The 24,864-nt window shown below is 41.0% G+C and overlaps 6 protein-coding genes across 6 annotated transcripts; 3 read left to right on the top strand and 3 right to left on the bottom strand.

The window, feature by feature from the left end:
• Positions 1 to 1,287: 1,287 nt before the first annotated feature.
• LOC115729880 (6,7-dimethyl-8-ribityllumazine synthase, chloroplastic) lies at positions 1,288 to 5,644 on the top strand. Its single transcript, XM_030660538.2, has 8 exons — positions 1,288 to 1,507; positions 1,621 to 1,736; positions 2,639 to 2,734; positions 2,843 to 2,938; positions 3,076 to 3,154; positions 3,919 to 3,965; positions 4,075 to 4,134; positions 5,567 to 5,644. The coding sequence occupies exons 1-8, from the start codon at positions 1,342 to 1,344 to the stop codon at positions 5,621 to 5,623; spliced, it is 717 nt and encodes a 238-aa protein (XP_030516398.1). The 5' UTR covers positions 1,288 to 1,341; the 3' UTR covers positions 5,624 to 5,644.
• A 3,115-nt stretch (positions 5,645 to 8,759) lies between these two features.
• LOC115735105 lies at positions 8,760 to 9,598 on the bottom strand. Its single transcript, XM_030666193.2, has one exon. It carries the CDS (start codon positions 9,435 to 9,437, stop codon positions 8,934 to 8,936), a length of 504 nt encoding a protein of 167 aa, XP_030522053.1. The 5' UTR covers positions 9,438 to 9,598; the 3' UTR covers positions 8,760 to 8,933.
• A 5,657-nt stretch (positions 9,599 to 15,255) lies between these two features.
• On the top strand, positions 15,256 to 16,731 carry LOC115736108 (loganic acid O-methyltransferase-like). Its single transcript, XM_048273547.1, has 3 exons — positions 15,256 to 15,327; positions 15,406 to 15,555; positions 16,399 to 16,731. Exons 1-3 carry the CDS (start codon positions 15,256 to 15,258, stop codon positions 16,729 to 16,731), a joined length of 555 nt encoding a protein of 184 aa, XP_048129504.1.
• Positions 16,732 to 16,906: 175 nt separating this feature from the next.
• LOC115736099 lies at positions 16,907 to 17,609 on the bottom strand. Its single transcript, XM_030667623.2, has one exon. It carries the CDS (start codon positions 17,556 to 17,558, stop codon positions 17,091 to 17,093), a length of 468 nt encoding a protein of 155 aa, XP_030523483.1. The 5' UTR covers positions 17,559 to 17,609; the 3' UTR covers positions 16,907 to 17,090.
• A 1,648-nt stretch (positions 17,610 to 19,257) lies between these two features.
• Positions 19,258 to 21,679, bottom strand: LOC115737166. Its single transcript, XM_030669171.2, has 2 exons — positions 21,310 to 21,679; positions 19,258 to 19,736 (listed from the first exon to the last, which is right to left on the bottom strand). Exons 1-2 carry the CDS (start codon positions 21,566 to 21,568, stop codon positions 19,582 to 19,584), a joined length of 414 nt encoding a protein of 137 aa, XP_030525031.1. The 5' UTR covers positions 21,569 to 21,679; the 3' UTR covers positions 19,258 to 19,581.
• Positions 21,680 to 21,802: 123 nt separating this feature from the next.
• On the top strand, positions 21,803 to 24,264 carry LOC115737157 (suppressor protein SRP40-like). The gene is made up of 4 exons (XM_030669158.2): positions 21,803 to 22,080; positions 22,537 to 22,886; positions 23,249 to 23,291; positions 23,653 to 24,264. The coding sequence occupies exons 1-4, from the start codon at positions 21,966 to 21,968 to the stop codon at positions 24,111 to 24,113; spliced, it is 969 nt and encodes a 322-aa protein (XP_030525018.2). The 5' UTR covers positions 21,803 to 21,965; the 3' UTR covers positions 24,114 to 24,264.
• The last annotated feature ends 600 nt before the right edge of the window (positions 24,265 to 24,864 follow it).

The following is a 24,864-nucleotide window of genomic DNA, read 5'->3' as shown; positions in this document are numbered from 1 at the left end:
TTCAGGAGTGTCACGGCTATAGTCATTCATTAATTTGCGCCGATTTTAGCTACTTTACAAGCCTACAAGAAATTTTTTGTTTTATTTTATAAAATATTTACTGACTTAAAGGTAATTTAGAACGCTAAAACTTATTTAACAAACGCGGAATATTACTTACGAAATATCATTTTGTATTCGCAGTACAATGGGATACACACGATTACGTTTTGGAGGCGACAGTATCTCTTTGGTCTTTATTTATGTTTTTCGAGAATGATTGCTTAGTTTATGCATCGTTATTAACATATTTTGGAAAATTTTGGCGCTTCAAGTTGAGAAAAAGCTAAATGAAAAACATAATCCAAAATTTGAAACTCGTCATTATTATTTAAATTGCTCATATTGCTTAAGCTTAACTAAGAAAAAATTATTGGGTATGGGGCAACTTTTTCAATTTTGGAGACCGCCTAAAGCCGCCCTCTAATTTGAGTAATTCTCGCTTGAGTGAGACATTTCATAACTTTTTGGAAATATTCAACTACTCTGGTAGCCTTTCTTTATCTTTATCTTTAGAGAAAAAAAAATAATATATGAATAAATGGGTAAAGGAAATTAATTAGAAAGTAAGGAAAATGTAAGGAAATAGAAGGTCTTATGTCTTTCACTATTCAAAATCAGAATTTCCTCATAATTCTTTTTTTTTTTTAAGTTGCGTGTAACTTTCAAGCACAAAGAATTTGGAGACATTGGGTGCGAATGATGACTATTATATTTTCGGGAGCTATTTCTTTTCTCTGGACAAGTTTTTGAGCAAAGAAACGCTTTTGACAATTATGCAAAATTTAGTTGTCGGTGCAGAAATTCGCTTGATAATAATACAAAATTTCTACGATTGCTGGTTGTTGGACCGGCGATCCACAAATGGCGACCGGCAGATGGATATCGGCGATAGGCGATAGGATTGCAAGAGAAAGGAATAATACGCACGAGAGAGAGGGAGTGAATAATAAAAAGAATTCTTATTTATGTTTATGTCCTAGAAATACAAAAATAGAAAATTTATACTCTTTATTTCTATTTTAAATTTATTTGTGGGCTAAAAATTTATCGCGAATTCAGAAAAATTATTTTATGAAATAGATTTTTTGTTTCAAATCTGTTTTCGAAGACCGAAAAAATAAAAATAAAAAATAGGGAAGCGAAACATTCATCTTTGAGGTCCACGGCATTTTCAGTGTTCGGTCAAAAACCCAACATTGTCCAAGGGAAGGGAAAAAGAGAAGAAAAAGAAGTCGTCGGAACGCAACCCAACTCTTTCTCACGCTTTCTCCGACCGAGGCACGGACAACAACCTTAGAAATGGCGACATTCACTCTCTCGCTCGACCCTTGCTCCGTTCCTCAATGCTTCTCTCCATCGTCCTCACCCTCAACTCCATCTTCGCTCGCTCACCAGCTTCGTTTGGACTTGCCTGGCGACCGACCGAAATCAGCCGCCGTCTCCTTTTCCTCTTCTTTGTTGCAAGGTCCCGCTTCTTTGCCTCTTTTCCTCTTTGAAGGCTCTTTCTTTTCGTCCCTTCTTTTTTATGCCCCCCCTTTGGATTGATTAGTTTCAATTACTTTTGCTCTTTTGATTTAGGGGCTCGTTCTCACTTTCCGGTACAGGAGGGGAAATCTTGTTCATCGTTGCGAACAGCTGCAGTTCGGCACTTGGAGGGATCTCTCACCAACGCTAGGGGCCTTCGCTTTGGTGTGGTCAGTTTGCATTTTCCACTTCTTCTTTCGACGTGTTTATATTCGTTCGGTGCATAAATTCGCTGTGTTTATTTGATCCGAGGGGGTATTCAGGTTCGTCACTGAATGTTCTAATGGGAATACCGATTTATCTTAAAACTTTTTGCTTGAATTGGGAGGAGTTTGTGAACGGGACATTCGTAGAATGGATGAGTTCGAACACATTTGAATTGGAGGATCATAACTATTGAATGATGTGAAACATATATTGCGTAGATAGTTTGAAGAGTTTGAGAGGACTGTCTATGCGCTGAAACATCTAATGAATGTACATTGTGGGACTGTCTTCATTATCGTTAGGTAGGAATTATGTACATTATGTAGTTGGCATTCGTTTCTCTTTAGTGTTTCATTGGCAATTTTTACCGATATTGTGCAGTATGGCAGCTGAAACTTTGCTCGTTTACCATTGTCATGGGGCTTACTATGTAGATACTCATAGATCCTCTTTAAAGCACATCTTCCATGGATATTTGCTATATGTAAACGTATGTGATGCAGACTAACATATTATGTGGTGTAACGTACTATCTTGTGCTTATTGTTGTACTAATTTGTCTGGTAAATCGCAAATTCTTAGGTAGATGTTTACACGAGTGTGTAACTATTTCAGGATATTTCCCTCGGTTGATTTGATTTTAGCCACATGACATTGGACTTTTAAATTTACCTTTTCAGTGTGGATTTTTATCAATACCGAAACCTGAAGAACTTGAATAGCCTTTGTAATGCCATAATGAGATTTTTTAAGTTGTAATAGTCTTTCTCACATGAAAAAAAGAGATCCTGTTTGGTTTTGATGATTCGATTAATTCAACCTGAACTGCATGCTTGTGGTTTCCATTTATCTACTTTACTGACAGGTTGTAGCACGGTTCAATGAGGTTGTGACAAAGCTCCTACTGGAGGGTGCTCTGGACACTTTCAGGAAATATTCAGTACAAGAAGAGGACATAGAAGTGAGAAAAACTCTGTCGCTCTTACATTCCACATGCCCACAGCTCTGGGACTTTACATAGTTCCTATTTGTAGAGTTGGTAGAGATAATAATTTTCCACTGTCGTCAGGTTGTATGGGTTCCTGGCAGTTTTGAAATAGGTCTCGTTGCTGAGAAGCTTGGGAAGTCTGGGAAATTTCATGCGATCTTATGCATTGGGGCTGTGGTATGTTTTCTCTTCCTTCTGGCAATAGTATATTTTGCGATGGATTCCTTCAAGTCCTGGTCCCTTCATCATGTCTACGATGTGCATAACTTGCTGTTTGGGGCTAATTTTTTTGACATGTCTTAAATTGTCAGTAGATAAGGGGCGACACTTCCCACTATGATGCTGTTGCTAATTCAGCAGCCTCTGGGGTGCTTTCTGCTGGTCTCAATTCAGGTTTACGTACTTTCTTTTAATTACTAAGCTGCTTTCAGGTTTTATTGTCAAAATATACATGAACTCTAGAGTTTGTTTATTTGTTACATCTATCACTATTAGATCAAGATTCAAATCATAAAGCAATATTTAATTCCTTTATAAGCATTTATCAACTTGTTATATTTGTAATGATGGCTAGAAAATTGACCTCAAATAGTTATAGTGATGATAACACAGGGAGAGAGATTTCAACTACCTTAAGGGAGTCACAGGTTGTTCTCTCTAGACATAGAGCATATAATTTTTTAAAAAAAAATTGATAATCAGATATTTAACTTCTACTGGTTTTATCCTGTGCCTTGTAAATGTGGCTTCCCTCACAATGAGTATGTGTTTCTTCTTACAAAATGTTGCTGCACAGTTTGTTCTCAATTGCTGTACAAAAGTGATTATTCGTGTTAGTTATTTTGAATGGTTCATGACAATGTTAGTAATTTGGCAATTGCATCAAACTGAAGGTCAAAGCAGATACTTGATTGGTGTAAGAACCTCTATCTATGGAGGACTAATCTGTCCAGATTATCATTTTTGTACAACTGTGTAAGGAAACATACTTTGTAAATCTTTGAATTGATCTGATGTTCTTAAGTGGTCGCAGAAGTTGGCGAAAATGCACAGAGTTGACGATATTCTTGCTCCTATTCTCATATAATTGTTGATTTTGCAGTTCTGCTAGATATTAGCTTTTCAAAAAGAAAATAATCTTCTGGGTGAATTTGTAGGTGTACCGTGCATCTTTGGTGTCTTGACTTGTGATGACATGGACCAGGTGATCAATTGTTCTGGGGTTTTGATGGATTCTGTTATATGTGCTTGAAATTGTTTGTGTTCATCAGGGTTAGATTCACCCATAATGAAACTTTTCCCACTATCTGCAGGCTTTGAACAGAGCTGGTGGAAAATCCGGGAACAAGGGATCTGAGGCTGCTTTAACTGCAGTAAGTTGTTGCTACTTGTTCTCTCGGTTGAGCAGTCATGTTTGTTTGCTTGTAGTGTTGCTTTACTCTTTCTTTTCCTTTCGAGTTTGATTCTGGTTTTCTCCCCAATTATTGATTTGTGGAAGAAGGATAAAGTGTAAACTGTTCTGTCCATCCCATCCTCCTTCGGTTTGGGCTGATTTTTGTCTTTGAACATGATAAAATGACTTCATGAGAAGCCCTAAAAGTATTTAATCGAGGTGGTATTAGATGAATTTGGTACTAGCAATGTAGCATATCCCACAATGGCAGGTTTGCCATTCGCATGGGCTCCCTCGAACACAGTTTAAGTTTAATACCTCTAGTCTCTTATGCAACTGTCGGTGTGCCTGAACGAATGCTAGACGGAGTTTCTCAATATGAGAAAGTACAGTTCTCCAGTCAACGAGGAAATTACGATCCAGAACATCATAGTACCCATAAAGATATCCCTGAACATATAACTCACCCTACGCCTAAACTGCCTCTATATGGAGATATGGCTAAGCGAATCCCCTAAACATCTCTATCCAGAAGTCCAATTAAACTTGCTGATCCTGATTTGCTCCAGCCTCCATAGGCTTTAAGATTCCTTGAACGTTCTAATTGAACTTGCCCTTGAAGATGGTGCCCCCAGCGATAGTTCGCCCGAAATTCCTTAATTTCACTGTCATTTGGAGCTCTATCTTCAATCCTTTCACAAGTTTAGGGAGATTTCATATCTCTTAATTTGACAAACAATGTACTTAAATCTGCACGGATCGTGGCCCTCATCTTTGGATGTGTTCTCTTGTTGCCATTGCAAACAACAATAATCAGAAATTTCATGGACCGGTGTTTGATTATGATGTAATGACGTGCTTCTAGTTCTGGGAAGCTTGAGAAAACCACGAGTATCTTGCTATTGGACTGTTCGGGAATTGTCTCATGGATCAGCTAATGACCTTCCAGTATGATCTGCTTGTGTGAGAATAGAACTATGAGGAAAGGAAACCATAGTCTAATTTAAACAAACTATAAATAGCTCTATGTATTTTTCACTGGTTGATCTTGCTGCTGCAATTCCTGTACACTGGGTTTACTTATGTACATACGCAATGCATCTGCATCTGCATCATCGCCTGCTCGCCTCATCGTCATGCAAGGGCCATGTGTCCCTTATTGGTCTTGGGCGAGATTCGCCCAATCCTGCTTTTCTCTTGAGGCACAAGGAGGGTGAATGACCCTGACCAATGTGCTGGCTACCCTGTCTGGCCCTAAATGTTAACTTGGTTTCTGCTATGGATGATCCTATGAGTTCAGCGAGATAAATCTTAGTCCCTGCCTTCGCCCTTTTGAATTTATTCGTTCTCTTGCCTTGTGAAACTGTTGTCCTTGTGTCGCGAATTTTTAATTTTTTTCACATGCCTGGCAGATCGAGATGGCATCTCTGTTCCAGCACCACCTGGTATTGTTTTGCAAGGACATTTAGATTACGAGACTATGATGCAGTAGAAAATGCCTACACAGCTTATTGACATAAGGGTATCTGTACCTTTTGTCGTCGGATCGCCATAGCCATAAAATGATCTGGTGCCTCAGCAACGCACTCGGACCTTTGGTTTTTGCCCAAACGGAGCTTATTGGCATCAAACTCCAGTTGCGGACTGTAGTGCAAATTAATAAGTGGGAATTTTTCTATCTTTATTTAGTTGATCTTGGTTGAAGAAGCAGTTTTTGCTGTTTGATCTATGAAACTTGAGAGCGTGCGTGTTTATCCGGACGGAGCAAGAGTTGGTTTACTCTATTAATGAATAACTTGATGGACTAATGCGCATATACACACACACTTAGATGAAGAAAGCCATACTCTGCATGTTTGGGTGACCAATTTGAAAGGATAATTGTTAATGTAATGTAGATTATATTTTGAGCTATCCACATAAAAGTAAGGTTAAAAGTTGTAATTTTTTATTGCACATATTTTTATAGTATGAGTGGCAAATTAACTGCAACTTTCTCATTAGTTACAAATAGTTTGACAAAGAAAACAATTATTTCAAAAGGTTTCCATGACATGATTCTGGTCATTTCATCTTTCAATGATGCTACAGAATCATTAAAAAAAACTTTTACAACACGACACCCTCTATTTGATAATTAAATGTTATCAGTGGATCAATGAGAAATTCATCATTAGAGAATTCTAGCTCATCTTTCATATGTAAATATTAAATAATCAATGAAATAATTATTGCTAAATGAATGAAACGAACCCATCGTTACAAAAATTCTACAGTTGTTTTTTTTATTTTTAAGAGAGTTATATTCCGCCATTGTGTATATTTCGTGAATAAATATGACTAAAAACACAATTAGAGGCAACCCTAATGATCAAGCTACATTTTGGATATATCCATGAACAAACTTGAAAAGAACCAGCTATTCGCGATGCTTTTCAAAACAATACAGGATATTTGTCAAAAAATTCCTAAACTTATTGTACGGCGGTTAATTGAATCATAAATCTTTCAATTATGCTAATTTAGTCCTAAACCTTTTAATGGTATTTACTTAGTCTTAAGCCTTTTGAAAATTTATCAATTTAGTCTTAAACCTATAATTTGGATATCCGGTCGGAAGGACGACATTGACGAATCACCCAAATGTTTAGGACTAAATTGAGAAATTATCAAAAGATTTGATATTAAATTTGCGCAATTGATAGGTTAGGGCCAAATTGACAAATCGTCAAAAGGATTGTGACTAAAATAGCACAATTGAAATGCTTAAGATTAAATTGGCCTCCGTATAATAGATTTAGGACTTTTTGGATAATTTTTCCATATTGGGTACGTGCCTCATGGGATACCGCGAATGAGATAGACGATGAATAGAGAGGGAAAAGAATTTGAAAAATGAAAAAGAAAACCCCAGTCACAAGGTTCCAGAAACTTTCTAAAGGGGTATTACATTGAAAAGATAAAGCGGCTCTGTGTATATTGGATACCGAGAAAAAGGTCGTTAATTCAACACTAGGATGTTGGCCCAAGACCTAACTGTACATTTCTAAGGTCTGGTAAAAAAATCTCCAATAGAAAGACAATCATTCAAAAAGGTAAATTTGAACAATCGATCAAGTTCTTCTATAAAAATTGAAAGTACATTAGAAAAGGGGTGACGTTCTTTGTCAATCTCTAGCGTTAGGGTTCTCTTAAGCATCACCTATTGACATTTTCTTCCTTTCGATTATGATTGGATAAATAAATGGGCGAATGACATTTTCATCTACCGAGATGAATATATAGGACAAACATTTTTTTGGAGGGACTAATATTAAAGAAATTTCATCATATTTTTAAGAAATTATAATGTGCTTTATCAAAGACTCATCCACATATGTACTGTGTACGTCCACGAGAAGAGAGTACAATTAGGGAAAATTGTAAAAAAAAAAATTAAATCTATTGCACTTTTGTCAATTTATTCCTAAACATTTTAATTTCGCTAATTCAATCATAAACATTTTAATTTTGTGAGAACTTAGTCATAAATCTTTTTTTTGTACCAATTCAGTCATAAACATTTTGCATTTGTGCTAATTTAGTCTATGCGACCAATTTTGACTAATGGTTTTGACGTAGATAATTTTTAATAATATTTTAAATATTTTCTTATTTCTCTTTTCTTTCTCTTTCCTTTTGTTTTTCTTTTCTTCTTCCTCCAGTTATCGCCGGCGGCAACCGGCTAGAGGCTAGTCGTCGTTGCCGAGCGAGGTCGGCCTTGCCCAACCATGGTTAGGTGCAATCTTGCCTAGATTTGGCTCCTAGGAAAGGTCGCGCCTCACCATGGACGGCAAGGCTTGCCCTCGCCAAGGTGAAGAGCGAGGATTGGTTCGAAAGAGACTCGAAATCGAGTTCATGGCTTTGTCCTTGAGATTTTTGCCGAAACGCATATGGTGATTACGAGCAGAAGCTTCCAAAGTGAGAGGGTTGTGGGATTGATTTTGGACTCCAGTTCCTTTGGCGGTTGGTGCTTAGGCGAGGTCGGCTAGCCATGGTGAGGCCAGCGGACAACGAGTGACACCTCGCCAGCCTTGGTCTATGGCCGATCGCCGGTTGGAGGAAGAAGAAAGGGAAAAAAAATGAAAAAGAAATACAAAAAGAAAAAAATAATTTGAAAAGAATATTAAAATATTATTTATAATTGTATCCGTCAGCGCCGACCGATCAAAATTAGTTGAATGGATTGAATTGTCACAAAAAGAAGGTTTATGACTGAGTTGACATAAATGCAAAATATTTTAGACTGAATTGATGAAATTAAAAAAGTTTATGATTGAATTGACAAAAGTGTAATAAGTTTAGCACTTTTTCGATAATTTTTCAGTACTATTGCACTAGAATCAATTGTCTGTCAGGTAGTATATATTTAGGTGAGTAAAACAGACTTCAATAATTATATATATATGCACACACATAAAGTGATTAACTTTCACTAAATTCTTACAAAATTTTACTTGATTAAATAAATTGTCGCATTTCTTATCTCTTTTTGACTTTTCCCTGTAAAGCAATCTCACAGCTCGCAGTAACACGGGAAGGTAAAGAGTGAAAAAAAAAGGAGAGAGAGAGAGAAAGGCAATATTACCTTTAAATTGAATTTTTATACACCGATCCCTCCAACAAAATACAATATTTCCTTCCATGTTTCTTACACGTCTAAGCTAATTTGACGGATCAGAGAGGGAGAAAATCCTACACGACCCAATCAATCATATCGCCGCCATTTAACCACCTCGCTCAGTCTTCGGTTATGGTTTCCAGCAAAGGCTTCTTTGACTTCGACATGGAGAGTCTATGCATGAACTCCGTCGTCGAGAACCCTTCGATCTCCTCCAGGTTCAGCTTCGGCGCGGCGGCGGTCGTCGCCTCGGCCTCCCTCTCCTTGCCCGACTCCGGCAGGGCCCTCACCCGGCTCCCGCCCCGCTTGGCGGCGGAGCTCGCGGTGAGGAACAGGGCGCCCATGTCGGCCGCGGTCACGAAGGAGCTGAGCCGCCGCATCGGGAACATGACGTAGACGTTCGCCATCTCGAGGTCCTCGTCCGCGTTGAGGGCCGAGAGCCGCCGCCCGGGGCGGAGCGACGCCGAGTTGACGAGGAAGTAGTTCGGGGTCTCGAGCATGAGCTCGGCCGCCTTGGTGGGCGCGTGGAACTGCTGGACCTCCCTGCCCGGGAAGATCACCTTCGCGGCCCTCGACTGCCGCCCGGCGGGGCCCGACAGGGTGCACGACACGTAGTTCCCCATAGCACGCGAACGCACACGACGGCAGGCCTCTTCCGGCGACGATAAAGCTAGTGTCGAGAGCTCGGGACAAAAGATGGGAAGAATCGAGATTTGGGTTTCAAGGCGTGAATGGCGGAGAGATGAGGAACTTTTATCTATCTATCTAGAGAGAGAGAGAGAGAGAGAGAGAGAGAGAGAGAGAGAAGACAATGTCTGAAGCTGAGAGATCTTTAAGTGATGGAGAGAGATTATGTGTCAGAATTTATGGTTATAAAGCGGAGGAGGTTGAGTGGGTTTGACAAATAATTTAATGGAAAAGGTCCAATTTTTTGAAGCAGCAAAATGGAAGGTTCTTCAAGTTGGACAGTTGTTCGTTTTAGGTTTAAATCCGCGTCGGGAGACCGGACAAATTATGAATATTATTATGTGTACGAAGAAGAACCATATTGGAACAGGCGAATTACACGGAATCGCAGCTGTTTTCTTTTCTTTTTTTTTAACCTTATTCTTTCCGAATTTCTGAGAACCTACCTGGCTCGCGGGTCTGATGGGACCGCGCCGGATTCGCGGAGGCTCGTGACACGGTGGTGGGTCCCCCAGGTTCTTGACGTGGGGCCCGGCGTCCCTTTTTTTTTTTTTTCCGCGGGAAGCCCCGTGATTTCTGCCCTTTTATTGTAGTTAATTTTATAATATCTTGTTGTCTTAGCCCGTGATCCCGCAAAATTTTGTTAAGTACCTCACGCATAATTCTCTCTTTCGCGTATTCTTATCTTATCTCGTGTATTAGAAGAGGCTTCCGGCCGAGCTTTGTACAAGCAACGCGGAAATTGGATGGACAGACGATTAATTTCCTTTTTTTTTTCCAATCAATTTTGGTTAAAAGGGAAACACATAGATATAAAAACTAAGTGACTTTAGGGATGATTTGATGACATGGTTAGTGGTCCGAAAACGGCTACCCGTCCACTAAACAGGGAGTTGCTCGGGCCACTACCACGATTGTCAAAGTGAATTTGCGGAAGCTTTTTTTCTAACTTTGACGTAGTGGAGCGAGCATTGATGGTAAGTAGATAATGCGGTTGGGGAGTTGTCGCCTCATTATGGATAAATGCCTCAGACGTGTGTCGTCCATCCAAAAATTAGTCGCAACCTGTCTTGAAAGCTTTTATAGAAATTTATCAATATTTGCGTGAAGTGATTGATGTGAGTTTGAGAATCGGAATCATTTAAAGTTACCAAATATGTTTCTCATCTTTTTCGGGAAAGGTATACTTTTAGTGCCAAAAGTTATGTACAGAGATCACTTTAGTGCCAAGTTTTTTTGAAAAACAATCACTTTAGTGTCAAGTCCGATTTGCTTCGCGAGAATTTTGACGTGGCACTTTTTTTATTAATATTTGCGACGGACGTGGCTCGTTGACGGTCCACCGTGGATTTTTTTTTTTAATTTGAACTTTTTATTTAACACAATTTGAGAAATAAGCTGAAAAATGAAAAAAAAAAGCTAGAAATTCAAAAAAAGAAAATATTGCAGGCAGCGAAGGTTGTCGAACCCTCGCAGGCCATTGCTAGCAATGGTGGGCCGGCGGCGGCCCACCCTCGCCAGTTACATCAACCCTCACCGCCTAACATTTTTTTTTAAAGTTTTTTCTTATTTTTTCAGCTTATTTTTAAATTATTTTAAATAAATTTTTTATTTTAAAAAAATTCTGTTGGTTTTTCTTTTATAAAAATTTTATTTTATTTTATTTTTCTCAATTTTGAAGTCCACATGGAACCAACATGACCTTCATTTTTAAAAAAAGATGTCAATTAAAATTTAAAAATTAATTAAAAATACCACATGACAATTTGGCCGAAATTTTTGGTCGGAGGCGCCAAAGTGATTCTTTTTCTCTCGATTTGACACTAAAGCAATCGGATTGAAACTTTGGGTAGCAAAGCGATCTCTGTACGTAACTTTTGGCACTAAAAGTGTACTTTTGCCGGTCTTTTTCTGTTTTAAGAAACAAGATCGTAGAATCGGAATCGTTGGCAAACATGTCATACTAGTCCGGCCATAGTTTTTAATCACGTGAAGCCTTATTTAAATTGAGATGATATTGCCGTTTTGTAGTTTCTGTATGTTCTCAGGTCTATCGGCAAATCATCGGCCGGGGCTTAAACTCGCGAGTAATATAGCGAACCCTTCAAGTAAATCGAGAAATTCTGTTAAGGGTCGTCATATATGTTCATTTTACAAAGCAATGATTATGCATGTCATAAGGGCAGTCAGTGTGTTGGAAACTGTACAACAAAAACACTCGTTAAGCATGCTTCATAAATAAGTGACAATGGGGCACTTGTTAAATAACTAGTAAATGGTAATTAGATCGTTCGAACATGAAGATATTAGAAGTTTTGGTAAGCTGACAACAATCACATAAATTTAAGGGAAAGCTACCTGATCGTTCAAAAGATGAGGTTGCGTGGATGGTGTTGGAGCCCGGTATGTGATTGATCACATCGATAAGTCCATCTGTACTTTATAGTTTGAAGTACTTACTCAAACTTTCAAGCTCGTTTCTTATTTGATTCACGAATTTTTTACAGTACTTTTATGAGGATACAACGAGTAATTTCTCTCCGTCGGGTGATTTTTCAGTGCGTAAAAAGGTTGCAAAGTACCTTGCCGCATTTCTACTTCCTCATACAGTTCTTGAGTTTTGTGAGAGCTGAGATTTGACTTGCGGATGGTGCATGTCTGGGGAGAACTTCTTCTCCGTCTCTCTAAGCAAGAAACAAGCAAAAACTAGAACCCCTCCTTTCTTGGAAACTGTCTTCAACTCTTTCTAGACGCCTCATCCTTCCCCGTGGTAGATGTGAGCCAAACTGAGATTTTGCCGAAACTATGGTTCCCGAACGCAATACTCGTCGGTTACGATGTCGTTTCCATTTTTTCATGAGCTAGTCGATTTTGCTTCCTCAGAGCTTAATTACAGCTGATGCGTATGGCTTTTAGACTTCATTAAGGTACATGGAATGAACTCTTAAAGAGTTATGATTACTGTCAATACATGCTCCGTCCCAACATAGATGTGAACTCATTTTGGCCGAACATAGACGACCGATCCGGACCAAGCCTTTCGCTGCATCCTTCCGAGCTACTCGACAGCAGCGGAAAATCTCTTCATCATCCTCTTTTCGCCGCCTAAATGTTGACTTTCCATCTCCTAGAAACAAGGCAAACGGAAATGGTGTGAACCTCATCGGTGGTTGCTTTCAATACCAACCCCCAAAGAACTGCTGAATCTCGTCTCTTGCAGCAGCGCAATGCGTGCCCTGCAATGCGAGGTTAATAAGTTGATCTCCCGTTCGTGGTCAGCTTTTACTTGAAGACATATTAAATTATTAGTGTAGCAATCTTTTATTTATTGTTTTTACTTATTATAATGTTAACTTCGAAAAGGGTGTGAGCTGGGTGACGGTGTCGGTTACTTTGCCACGCTGAAATGCAGCTCATCATTCAATGCTTTTCCTCTGTCAACCTATCATGATTTCACACCTCATTCTCCTTCATCTCATTACCTACATTATCTGTTCATTATTCTAAGTTGTCTACAGTAAGAGTCAAAGCTTAATGAATAGTTCAGAAGCCAGCAACCACCCCACAACCAGAAGTTATTCCATCAGGTGATCTGTTCGTTTTTTCGTACTCCTTCAAAGTACAACTGTGGAAGGAGGTCTGTCGAAATCCAGTTTCGAAGCTGCGATAGAATCGTATCCCCATCTAACTACTCGGATCGATGAGCTTATTATATGTGAACAATGTCTCTGGGTATTTGTCCTCAAGAAAGTAGATCAGTAGCTGTGTAGAATCGGGTGTTGTTTCGACATTCTTGTTAGGAGGTGCAACTGCAGACAACTTGCTAGCTCTTAGCGACCCGAGCTCTCGGGTAGCTCAATCGGCAACCAACTCGTGCTTCGTTGTGAGTTTTGATATGCTCATTTTCGATACTATTCGGCATATAATAAGGTCATACCAATTCGAGCATCTCTTTTATTTTTTTATTTTTTCCGGATTGAGCAAGATTACCGACGTTAACAATACCAGTAACACTGAGCTATCCCCGCAAGCATTCCCTGAGCACCTTCGATATTCAACCCATCGAATGCCAAGTTCAACTTCTAAAGAGCTTCACTGGAAGAGTACGCAGCGGTAAACGTGTTCAACTTCTCAGATATGCTCCTAGGCCGAGAGTTTCAAGTAATATGACTCAGCATCGATTCTCCGGTTCCCACACGAAGTTGTCACATCATCTGGGTGAGTTCTTTTCCCATTCTGAAGCCAAGTTTCCAATGCAACTTCAACAGCAAATCGAAATTTCAGCCCCAGCTAGTCTAGGATGAGGAGAAATCTTATCATGGACAAGCCCACTAATTGTTTCTGCTAGACCAACATGCTTTCTCGGGAAGCATTCCATGCTAAGTTCATCAATTTAACTTTGATGCGAGAGCCCTCCGTATCCTGAAGAGCCCAAGAGAACTCTCGATGCCAATCTGCAGCAGGTCGATGATGGCCTAGCAAACCAAGAAATTGACTGTTTGGGAATGGTTGCGTCTAACTCCCCCTTGCCAATGGCTATATCACCTGGTGCGCAAAAGATGTCTTGAGAAGGAAAACACACAAGCTTTTCAGGAACATGGAAGGTCGACAAAGAATATGTGAATTCAGAGACGCGCGCGCACACACTCTCTCACCCATCAAGGGCCTCTTTCGCAATAAATGAAGATCGGAGTTGCAGCTAGAGGATGGCTTTTTACCAATAATAGGATTACTTGAAGGAGACATCATACGATTCGTTGCACTGCGTAAATGCGATCCGGCCAGATATATATGTGCCAATGAACCCATGAGATATTAGACGTTTAAGGGCCTTAGATATGAGTCGCTATCACCTATTGATCTTTCTGGTTTTCTCTTGGCTTTCAGTAGGTGTTGAGAGTCGAGAGTTCTAACCAGAACAAACCCAAATGGGAGTCGTTCATTCAGGAGTCCGACAACGATGGGAAGACGGTTGTATATCAATGCTACAAACACTAGGTTATCGAATTAATGTTCAGCAAAACAACATACGAACCCCACGTACACTCAATTGGTTCAATTACCGTTCGAGGCGAGCTCTCGTGATCAAGTCCTAGGAAGTTAATCCTCATGAATCCCATAGTCCAGTCCAGGTGCCGATAGCATGCTTTTGGCCGGTCGAGAGAGGTAAAAATTGTCTCATCGAAGGAAAGCTAGCTCGAAACATCGCTCAGATCGCACTACCAGAAATGAACAGTCTCTTTGGTATCCGTTTCAATGCCATATGCGATCAACAATCAGTTCAGTATCCTATGTCTTTCGTAATAGGAACATAATGGACGTCGTGTATCACTGCACTGCGAAGTCTCATTGATGCTCTTGAGCCAAGCAGACAGAAACTAAGGACCAGGAGCCACAACTTAAGTAAAGCTGGTACCTTTTGGGATGCTTCCTGAAATCATGCAGACAAAACATGACATTGTTTTACTTTCGCACTTATTGATTATTTTGGAGCCTTCCGTTTGGACTCACTCTAACTTTCGCGGCCATGAGAGACCTTCACTTCATCGAGGGTTTGGTGCTTTTGCACTTGATCTTCCCTGTGGTTCCATCTTTCTCTCTAGGGCCTACTGTCGGCGGTCTGCTCAAATTGGACATGTGCGGTCCGACTGACCTGACGATCTCATCCCATTTATACAAACTCCAGATGAATTATTTTCGGTGCTTTTGAAATCGAGCCAATTTGCGCAGAGACACCTCCACGGGAAAAGGGAGATGGCCAGTGTTGAGTCCTTCCCCATGAATGGTGGCGGCATCTACAGTTACTCCCACAGTTCTTTCTTGCAGGTAAGTTCAACGTAGTTAGTCTAACCTCTATGTTCTGTTTCCTTCATAATCAGTCTAAGTTGTATGTATTGTTTGCAGAGAAGAGGCATAGATGTTGCCTTGAAAATGATTGACGAGATGATCACAGAGAAGCTTGATGTGGGGGCGTTAATCTCAACTTCATCGATATTCAGGATAGCAGACTTAGGATGTTCCGTCGGTCCAAACACGTACTTTGTCGTGGAAAGAGTTATAGAATGTATCAAGCACAAGTGCCAATCTCAGGGTCTTGATTTGATTTGAAGAACCTCGAGTTCCAAGCTTTCCTTAATGACCAAGTCACCAACGATTTCAACAAGCTATTCAAGTCCCTCCCCATGGAAAAAGCTTACCATGATTCCGCTGTGCCGGGCTCTTTCCACGGTCGATTATTCCCAAGGGCTTCTCTTCAATTCATCAATTCATCTTATGCACTCCTATCGAGAGTGCCGCTGCAAGTAACAGAAGCAGGGTCTTCAACTTGGAACAAGGGGAGGATTCACACAGCAAACGCCGCCACAAGAGGTCGTGGAGGCTTACCACGAGCAATTCGTGAATGACATGGAGATTTTCTTGAATGCAAGAGCAGCAGAGCTGGTCTCTGGAGGACTAATGGCCATTCTCATTCCAACCACACCGACTTGTTCCAAATGCACTATTGATGCGCTCATGTAGCTTATGGAATCTGCTCTCATGGATCTCGTGAGCTCTGTAAGTCTTTGCAACGCCGAGATTTACTTCTCATGCGTCCACAACATTATTTGGGGTTTGTCTAGATGAAGTTCACAAAGATGGTCATTTCGCTACACAAAGCTGTAATTTTTTTTGCGTGAATTAATTCGGGTCACGCTTGCCCTGTTTGCATTCTCGTCTGATTTGAGTATGCTTATATTCAACAAGTATCCTGGTCCAAAACGTGAGAGCTTCTAAGGTTATAAAAAGTTCAAATTGCATGGTGATGTTTACAGTTAGAAGAGAGAAATATGCGATCAAATGTACAAGAAACTGTCAAATGGTCAATTTCATCCTTGATTTGGTGTTTTAATCCTGAAGGGACTGCCCTGTGAAGAGAAAATCCACTCATTCAACTTGCCCCTTTACCATCCGACTTTGGCGGAGATGGAGGCCCTGGTGAAGCGAAATGGGCAATTCAACATGGAGAGGATGGGTCCGTTGGTTCGTCTGCCGCATCCGGAGGCATCTGAAGTGATGGCCGATGTGACCATGATGCACTTCAGAGCCGGCTGGGAGGGGCTCATAAAGGCGCATTTCGGGGGAGAAATGGTTGACCCCGTGTTCGAACACTTCCGGAAGAAGGTCAAAGAATCGTCCGTCTTTGCAGACCCTTCGTATAATCGGAAGGCCGAGACTTTCATCCTCCTGTAGCGCTTGTGATCAGATACAATACAAGTCGGAGACGGGCTCAATGGAGGCGTATCAGGACTCAGGAGCAGCAAGCGTGGTTGATGCCGGAGGCCAATTAAGAATCACATTCTTGTTAATTTTCAGACAGAGCACACATGCTCTATCCTCGTTCGACCAGAATAATCTACACGTTTCATACTAATGAAATATAATCAATCTTAGATTTGGTGCATCAAGATTCGTACAGTAAATCAAAAGAAGTTCCTCACTTGATCCAAATACAAGCAGAAAAGGAAGTTCTGCCCCAAGACCAAAGCGTGGGAAGGCAAAAAAGTTGTCACTATCGCTTCACTTGGCATCTAATCTGTTCTATGTACATTTCAATTCAAACTAACGGCCGACCAAGCCCTGATGGCCACTTCGACTGCTCTCGATAAGATCACCGCTGTCGAAACCGGGATGCTCATCATCATGAAAGCTAGCATCCCGACAGCCACGCTCGGCCTAGTGCTCATCAATCGAGACTGCAACACGCCGACGAACTTGCACACGTACTCGTCGTAGCAAGTGTAGTATTTCTTCTCCCACTCCATCCAATCCTTGGGGGGCTCGTAATTGCGCTCAATCATCTTCATCTCGTGAATCCGCTTCCTCAGGATTATCATGCCCTCGTCGGCGAGCCGCCCGCTGCAACCCCCCTCATTGCTGTCGCGTCTCGCAGCCAAAACCACGGCGTCGTGCTTCCTTCCTCGGGACGCGAATGGACTAAATCTCGGGCGGTGGGATTGGCGGGTAGTGAAATTCAAGGGGAGGAATGGTGAAGAAGAACAGAGTGAAGTCGATTCCATTGAGAGATCTTGCGTAGAGTCGAGTTTAGTTTTGTGAGAACGTGTTGATGGAAGAAACAGAGGATTGGTTCTGTATTTATAGTCTGTGATGATTAAAATAAACGGATTTTCCTGAGACTGAGACGCCGGACTAGGAAGTTGGGGACCAAGCTTCGGTTAAGGACACGTGTCGTTTCCGCGTTGCGCTGGAGCTAAAACAAATGCTGATCTGAAACTGTTTAATCTCGGCCGTCCACTTGTCAATAAGATGTAAGGGAACGGTGCTCTGGGAATCTGAATGACGGCAATGGTCGGCGATTTCAGTATTTAATTGAATTAATGATTGGGCCATCTCCTTAGTTAGTAACTCCCCCACTTAAGCCGTAGAGTTGACTATACACAAAACAAATTAAAACTGCAGATTCCAACGGAGATAATTTTAAGGCATCAACAATAACGTCAAGCAAAACATATAGTAAGTTCAAAGTCAACAGTTTCCTAGCGACTTAAGCTTTACCAAAAAAAAAGAAGGTATATTTAACGTGATAACAAAGCGCGGGTCAAGAATTCAAATCCCGCCACTTGTTTTCGATTTTCTCCCATTTATCATTCTTGTTACTGTGCTCGTTTTCCTATTTCAAGTAATGCACTAAAGTACGTTTTCGATCCGTTTTAAATTATTGAATGATCTTAACCATTTGTGATGTAGGCTCTCTCTATTGAATACGCACGTTAAGACGAGATCATTCCAGTTCTAAGTGCATCTCAATTGTTGAATAAGTGAGACTGCAATGAATGGAATGCCTAATTCCTTAAGTTTAGTGGTTGAAATGCATGTACTGAGTGGGGTGAGTAGTTAGTTCATTGGAATCATTCGGCTCTTTCACAATGGTAACATGTTTTCTGCAGGATATGTAATCAACATATTATGACATTATTGGACTGATATTTAGTTCTATCTTCTTATTAAATGCCGAATTAGCTCAGCATTATTGAGTACTTCAATTCAGTATTTCAGTGAGTTACTGTTTCGCTATGTCGCAGACTAGATGGGGGTCGCACAACCTATGCTGTGAAAATTATCGCAATTCGACTGATCAACAATCGTGGCCAAACATTGTAGTCCTCGTACTTCGTATTGACGAACGATTGTGTGTCGGAATAGGAACAAGAATTTGATTAGATTTTAAAAATGATGGAATGAGTGCACCGACGACAGCACAAATCACCTTCTGAAAGATTAAACTGCAATAATTGTTCCCGATACTTGCAGTTGATTTGATTCCAGATTCCATTCAAACTTCACCTTGTCAATGCCAACGTTTCTACGACTCAACCGGCATGAATTGACTAACGTGGCTACGGCTAGGCTATTAGTCGAAAGACAAAAAACAATTCCCACCTTGTCTACTTAATACTATTGGCTTCCACGGACAATGTTTTTGTTTTGGTTATTGACCGTATTCAGATCACATGCGTTGGCCAACATACTGTTTACTCTTTCGCTGTTGACACCCACATGTTTAACTAGCATCAAAGTTAACTTTATTAGGGTGCCTACAGTTGCTAAACAGGATTTCATTGAGTTGTGAAAGAGGACAATAAAATGAGTTCCTTCATATACATCTCGTCTGCAGTCGAATTCTGTCTACAGTAGAACTTATGGTGGTTACGGACCAAAAGACTAATTTCTACTGATGAGATAAAATACAAAGAAGGCGCAAAGAAGGAAAAGGCAATTGACATGAATCAGTAATGAATATATGCCTGTTTTGCCGCAGAATGTGCATCAAGAAGGCAGCTTGAGCTGAATGACTATTCTCTCACTAAACAAAATATGACGCAATTTCCTCAAGAACGAATGATTGAGGGAGGGGTCCCGAGAGAACCAAAGAATTAATCGTTCTGACATCGATCAGTATTAGAGTTACAGCCAAACCAAGACAGGCAAATAATTTTACCATCAAAAGGATTTGGCTTTATGCACATATCCAACAAGAATCAATTGAACAATCGATTGAACAAAAGAAAAGAAAGAGCTGTACTAGTCATCATATGAGGCATGAGGAGCAGCGGTGCACCCAGGGTCAAAGGGATCTTCGGATCCACAGCAGTGCCAATATTGAAAAACTTTGCCTGAGTTTGGAGTATCCATGGTGCCTCCACTGTACACACTCTCAAACTTCCTCCTTGTTTCCCCTGAAGAAATGAACAGCACAAAATATTACACGTTGGATCACCCCTCACATGAAAATGCACATGAGACAAATGACAACATAAACAGACAAACTGGCTCAAATCGTTCAAAAACAGTGTATTGGCGATTATAAGGAATACACGTCTTATTTTCCATAACCAGACTTTTAAAGTTGGGCATGAGCTGAAATCTAGAACGATAGGCTGGTTTCATACATGTCATTAACTGAGATCATCAAGCAACTGTTTAGCACAATGCATGGTTTATGTAATCTCGGCTGATAATCATCCAATTTGAGTAACAAGATCATGGGCTTCACCGCACTCCGATGGGCGTATTTCCAGTAATACATGATACTTTGGAAATTTTATAGATTCCATTCAAGATTATGGTAACTATCAATTTTAAGCATGTATAGCAACAGTGGCACAAAGATGAACTATTGTGCTTCAGTTGATAGTACTCGAGTATATAATACAAGTTCTACTGAACTTTCTGCTAGTAAGGAAATCTTGGTAGAGTTGACCACCACTTCCACCAATTACCAGACTGATATGTATGCAAAAGCCTACAATGCTTATACTTGAAGTGTTTCATTGGTCATGCTTAGAAAGCTTGTTAAAAGAGAACAACCGATAAAGCAGGATCAGATACGAAAGATGCTTAAAATTTCAACATTGTAGACCTTCTAAAGCAAAATGAAATACAGGAAGTTCATTTTTAATAATTTATGTTAAAAAAGGTTCCGTTTTCTCATTCACTGTTTGCAGAAAATTGAGACATTGCACTTCGGATATAATTTACAGTTTGCACTGTCTATTTGAGAAAAGCCCAGGCAGCGTGCTTTCATCCTGGAGGCTGATCGAGCATTTAAGGTACTAGAAATCAGAAGCTCTTAATCCAAAATGTATAAGTGCACCGAAGTGTGAAAGTACCTCGACCCAAGTGAGATGGACCATCAGTGATCTATCAAGCAATATGCTTGATGAACATTTATGAATTTTCTACAAATTGGAACAAACAGCTGGGTATCATGGCATCAGAATCATTTTCAAGTCCTGTAACCTCACTTGATTGACGACCGATCTTGCCTGCTCGGTAGTTCCGCAGCAGGGTTTTTCGATTTTGTTCATCCTATCCATGTAATTGCAATTCGCCATCAAATCATTTCTAGAGTTCAGCTGATTCTAAAGGATCGGCTAATACATATTATCTAATTGGATGCGCCTTCTAGCAGCATAAAGTTCTTGAATCAACCTCTGGCCTTGCACAAGCACACTCACCCAAATCATGCCCAAAAAGAAGGGTTTGGGGAAGGGGTGAATAAATTAAGTGGATTTGGGCCATTTGTACCACCACACCGCCAGCTACAGCTAAATCCTTGACTCGAGCATTTCGCCACCATAATTCCCAAACTCCGCCAAAGAATCAAAATCGCCAGCTCGTCCATTTTCCCGAAAATTACCAAAATCTTCCGACCAAATATCTTGGAAGTTGGATAAGGACAATAACGAAGTCTCAGAGTCTACCGAAACAAGAAAAAGAGCGGGAGACATGGGAGAGCAAGCAATCGACCTCCGAAGTGGGCGGTGTGAAAGCGACAAGCACGAGGGTGGTTGAGGGAAGGGTCGAACTGGGTCTTGCAATTCCTGCACGTCCTGAGGTCGTTCTTGCCGGGACCTGAAATAGAGCAACATCGGACGGCGAAGAGTCTTGTGGAGGCGGCACTGGTCCGCGTTTTGAGCGGTCTGCGAAGCGGAATCGATGATGCCGAGCTCTGTAACTGCGGCAGTGATGGCGAGTGGCTGAGTGAACGGGAGAAAGTGAGAGCCATCTTCTTTCGTCCCTCGACAGAGAAGGCTCGGCTCAGATTACTACTGGGTCCATAGTATGGAGCAGGTCTGATGTTGACCGTTTAGCTGACGATGTTAATACATGATTAAGGGAACATTTGAGGTAATCGAAGGCTAATCACGATTTACTAAGCTCCTTCTAGAGTGGGCCTCGCCGTCTATTTCCTACGGCCCAGTCAAGCCCCAGGCGGTTATTAGTTTTTACCGTTACTTACCGTCAAGTGAGTGGCGACCGGAAGGACGACAATGCCCCTGCGACCCTTTCCTCCGAAAATTCAATTCAATGTTGCTTTGACCTAACTTCCAGCGCCCAACAAGAACCCTAGAATTTGGGGCTTTCGATTCCGTGATGCGAAGGTGGCGAAGAACATCGCCAGCATGAGCAAAGAGGACGAGCCGAGCATCGCTCCCGTGCCGGATAGATGGTACAACATCAGCCTTGGTCCGTCCTTCGGACACCACCATCCCTCTTCCAAGTTCTGCACTTTACGATGTATGTAGCTTCAAGTTCTCCGAATTTTCCTCGTCCTTTCTGTAACTTTTCGCGTTTCTATTGGGAAGAAAAGCAAATGCAGGATCTATTTGTGCTACCAGGTATGTCTGTTCTGGTGGCGTAGCACGCGGAAATAGTTGGAATAGTGACAAGATGCTTAGTATATGTGAGAGTCGAGGGGGAGAGGAACCAACCGAACTTCCCAATGGATAACTCGGTTGCAGAATACAAGTTTACCGCTCTCTTCTCTATAGAGGTGGAAAGGACCTTCCTTGTATGGTTTCTGGTTTTCTAGTGATGGTACCTCCTTTTCAAAGTAAAACTAGCTGTTACTGGGAGGCCGTTTAAGTTGTTAGATCCTCTACCTCCCAAGTGTTGTTTGGATGCGTGGACTGTGCAAATAGTACTATTGTTAGCTTTATTAGTTGTTTGACTTGTATAGTACGTGCTGTGCAGATGAATTTAAGCCGGCTTCTGTTGATAAGAACCAACCTGGATTGCTTCGCAAGAAGAAGGACAACCGGGTCTCTGTGGAGTTTCAGAACAACCAACACGGAAAGCCTAAGGTGGTCTTCGATGGAGTTGGCGAGGATTACAAGGATAACGATGCGGTTCTGTTTTTTGATGGTGAGACCTTCCGTCTGGAGCGGTTGCATCGGGCAGTGAAGCGGTTGAGGCACATGCGGGTGCCCGGTGAGTCTGCAGCTGCAGTAGCAGTTGGTCCAGCTGTTGAATCTAGTTCTCCGCCAGATGGTAATGCAGCAAACCTTCAGAATTTCAACAAGGATGAGGCTCAACACATGCCGGTGAGTTTTATTTTTTGGTGTGTGTTTCTTGAGGCACTAAAATTACGGCTTCGTAACTCATATGAGGCGTATGAGGTGTGATTTTGATTAGAGCAGTGAAGGTGTTTTTAATCATACTTCCATCTGAAGGAAAGATCATCCTATGGATATAGCTCATTCCAATAGATACCTTCTTTATGGGCACTGTTATGCTTTGCTCAAACAAGTGGGAACTCTCTATGTGGGCGTAGGCTGCATATAGTATTATTAGTATCTTCTGTTAGTCTGTTGTGTACCTTCTTGTGAAAGTTGTACCAGTATTTTTTGAACGCCACATAATGACATTGTATGTTGACATTCTGAACTCCGTCGTATTCCAACAGGTTGAAGTGGAGAGGATTGACATGGACAATTCGGAGGCAGTAGGTATGTTTAAATTGCTATGCTCATGAATGATCACAACATCTTGATGATGGTTGATGATTTATATTTTCTCTCTGACCGTGTTCATAACGCTATCTAGCATAAACTGTATAGCTGTGTGAACTGGTGCAATTGGTTGGTCTTAGGTGCAATAATAGCTTTCTCGGTGGCTTTCTTAATTGAATACTCAGGACTGTGTTGATAGTCGACTAGGACTAGGATAAGCAAAAAATGCCCAATGGAAGGTAATTTGGAAAATCCGAATTGAGACACTATCACATCACGATCATGGCAGAGTCTGTTCGCTTCCCCAATACTTAGTTCTATTTGACATAAGGTGACTATGTACATGTCTGCTTCGCAGATTTGAAACCTGAAGATGAAAATACTGCTGATACGCTACCTCCAAGTTCTAGCGCCCCAAAGGGATCGACTGACCTGACTAATCATGAACTAGAGGCACATCTTGACATTATCGACAGTGGAGATGGCCATGAAGCAACAAAGGATGAAAATCTTTCCAGAAGAGAAATTCACAGCAGCATCGACATCAATGTACCCCATCAGGATGAAGATGATGATGAGATTGCCAATGTAGATGTTAGCGATGACGAAGGCAATCTGGGTTGTGATGCGGCTGAAGCTCTCGGAGCCCAGGTTGCGGGCGAACGACGGGAGCAATCTTCGACTTCAAGCAGTAGCAGTGAGAGTGAGGGCAGTGACAGCAGTAGCGTCAGTAGCAGTGACAGTGGGAGTAGGAGCGGAAGTGGCAGTAGTGGCAGTGACAGTGAAAGTAGTGATGGTGACTCAGTGACCTCAATTTAGTTCACTAGGAACTGCAGCTCGCCTGTTGCACTTGTTGATATTCTAGTGGTTATGTCAAGTTGAGCGTGGTAAATTCTATGAATTAACTAGTTAGTGTGTTGTGCATAATTGTAGGATTATCATTGATGTGTAAATTATGCAGATTCTGTTACGCTTGTCCTGCAATATCTTTCTAAACTTAATTCTGCATCTTCGTGATAAATAATGCGAAACACAGGTTGCTAAACCAGTAGAGAGAATTCATCATATGCCAATTCCAAAAGACAATTCCAAAAGACTTAGTCCGATCCACTCGTTAATGCAGTTGCTACCATATTCTTCACTCAAATTTATGGAATAACCAATTCAACCTCAAAATATATGAGGAAATAGCTGCTAAACTAAGAACTGTCAATTTCTTGGCGATACTATAAATCACACCAGTGTCTAAACAACGCTTTTACGAGATATTTCGTAAAGAAGTCCAACCGCGTCTTGCGAATTGAAACTTGAATAAGTACAGTTGGTACATGTAATGATTTGTTCAAACCAACAATCATCACATAAACTAATGAAAAAAGCAAACCATGCAAGGACTTTACAACATTTTCCGAATAACCTACAAACTCAAGATAAACAATGAGACCATCAAAACTCCAAACAGAGCACTATTGCCTCTCATGATTTCTGGGCACAAACCTTGGGGGGCCTAGTGGGCCTCTTCTTCTTTTTCAAATTTTGCTTTTGAACCTCACACTTTAATTTTCAAAGC

This window comes from Rhodamnia argentea, chromosome 2 (genome assembly GCF_020921035.1).
Source record: "Rhodamnia argentea isolate NSW1041297 chromosome 2, ASM2092103v1, whole genome shotgun sequence".
Taxonomy (NCBI): Eukaryota; Viridiplantae; Streptophyta; class Magnoliopsida; order Myrtales; family Myrtaceae; genus Rhodamnia; species Rhodamnia argentea.
This window is presented reverse-complemented; position numbering and strand designations above follow the sequence as displayed.

Excerpts from the sequence above, each read along its gene's own strand:
- LOC115736099 (XM_030667623.2), bottom strand. The coding sequence starts at position 17,558 with ATGGAATCGACTTCACTCTGTTCTTCTTCACCATTCCTCCCCTTGAAT.
- LOC115736108 (XM_048273547.1), top strand. The coding sequence starts at position 15,256 with ATGGCCAGTGTTGAGTCCTTCCCCATGAATGGTGGCGGCATCTACAGT. Across the intron at positions 15,328-15,405 it reads CCCACAGTTCTTTCTTGCAG|AGAAGAGGCATAGATGTTGC; the intron begins GTAAGTTCAACG and ends TATTGTTTGCAG. Across the intron at positions 15,556-16,398 it reads CGTACTTTGTCGTGGAAAGA|GGACTGCCCTGTGAAGAGAA; the intron begins GTTATAGAATGT and ends TTAATCCTGAAG.
- LOC115737157 (XM_030669158.2), top strand. The coding sequence starts at position 21,966 with ATGAGCAAAGAGGACGAGCCGAGCATCGCTCCCGTGCCGGATAGATGG. Across the intron at positions 22,081-22,536 it reads CAAGTTCTGCACTTTACGAT|ATGAATTTAAGCCGGCTTCT; the intron begins GTATGTAGCTTC and ends CGTGCTGTGCAG. Across the intron at positions 22,887-23,248 it reads ATGAGGCTCAACACATGCCG|GTTGAAGTGGAGAGGATTGA; the intron begins GTGAGTTTTATT and ends GTATTCCAACAG.
- LOC115729880 (XM_030660538.2), top strand. The coding sequence starts at position 1,342 with ATGGCGACATTCACTCTCTCGCTCGACCCTTGCTCCGTTCCTCAATGC. Across the intron at positions 1,508-1,620 it reads TTCCTCTTCTTTGTTGCAAG|GGGCTCGTTCTCACTTTCCG; the intron begins GTCCCGCTTCTT and ends CTTTTGATTTAG. Across the intron at positions 3,966-4,074 it reads CTTGTGATGACATGGACCAG|GCTTTGAACAGAGCTGGTGG; the intron begins GTGATCAATTGT and ends CACTATCTGCAG.
- LOC115737166 (XM_030669171.2), bottom strand. The coding sequence starts at position 21,568 with ATGGCTCTCACTTTCTCCCGTTCACTCAGCCACTCGCCATCACTGCCG. Across the intron at positions 19,737-21,309 it reads TCACACCGCCCACTTCGGAG|GGGAAACAAGGAGGAAGTTT; the intron begins GTCGATTGCTTG and ends TCATTTCTTCAG.
- LOC115735105 (XM_030666193.2), bottom strand. The coding sequence starts at position 9,437 with ATGGGGAACTACGTGTCGTGCACCCTGTCGGGCCCCGCCGGGCGGCAG.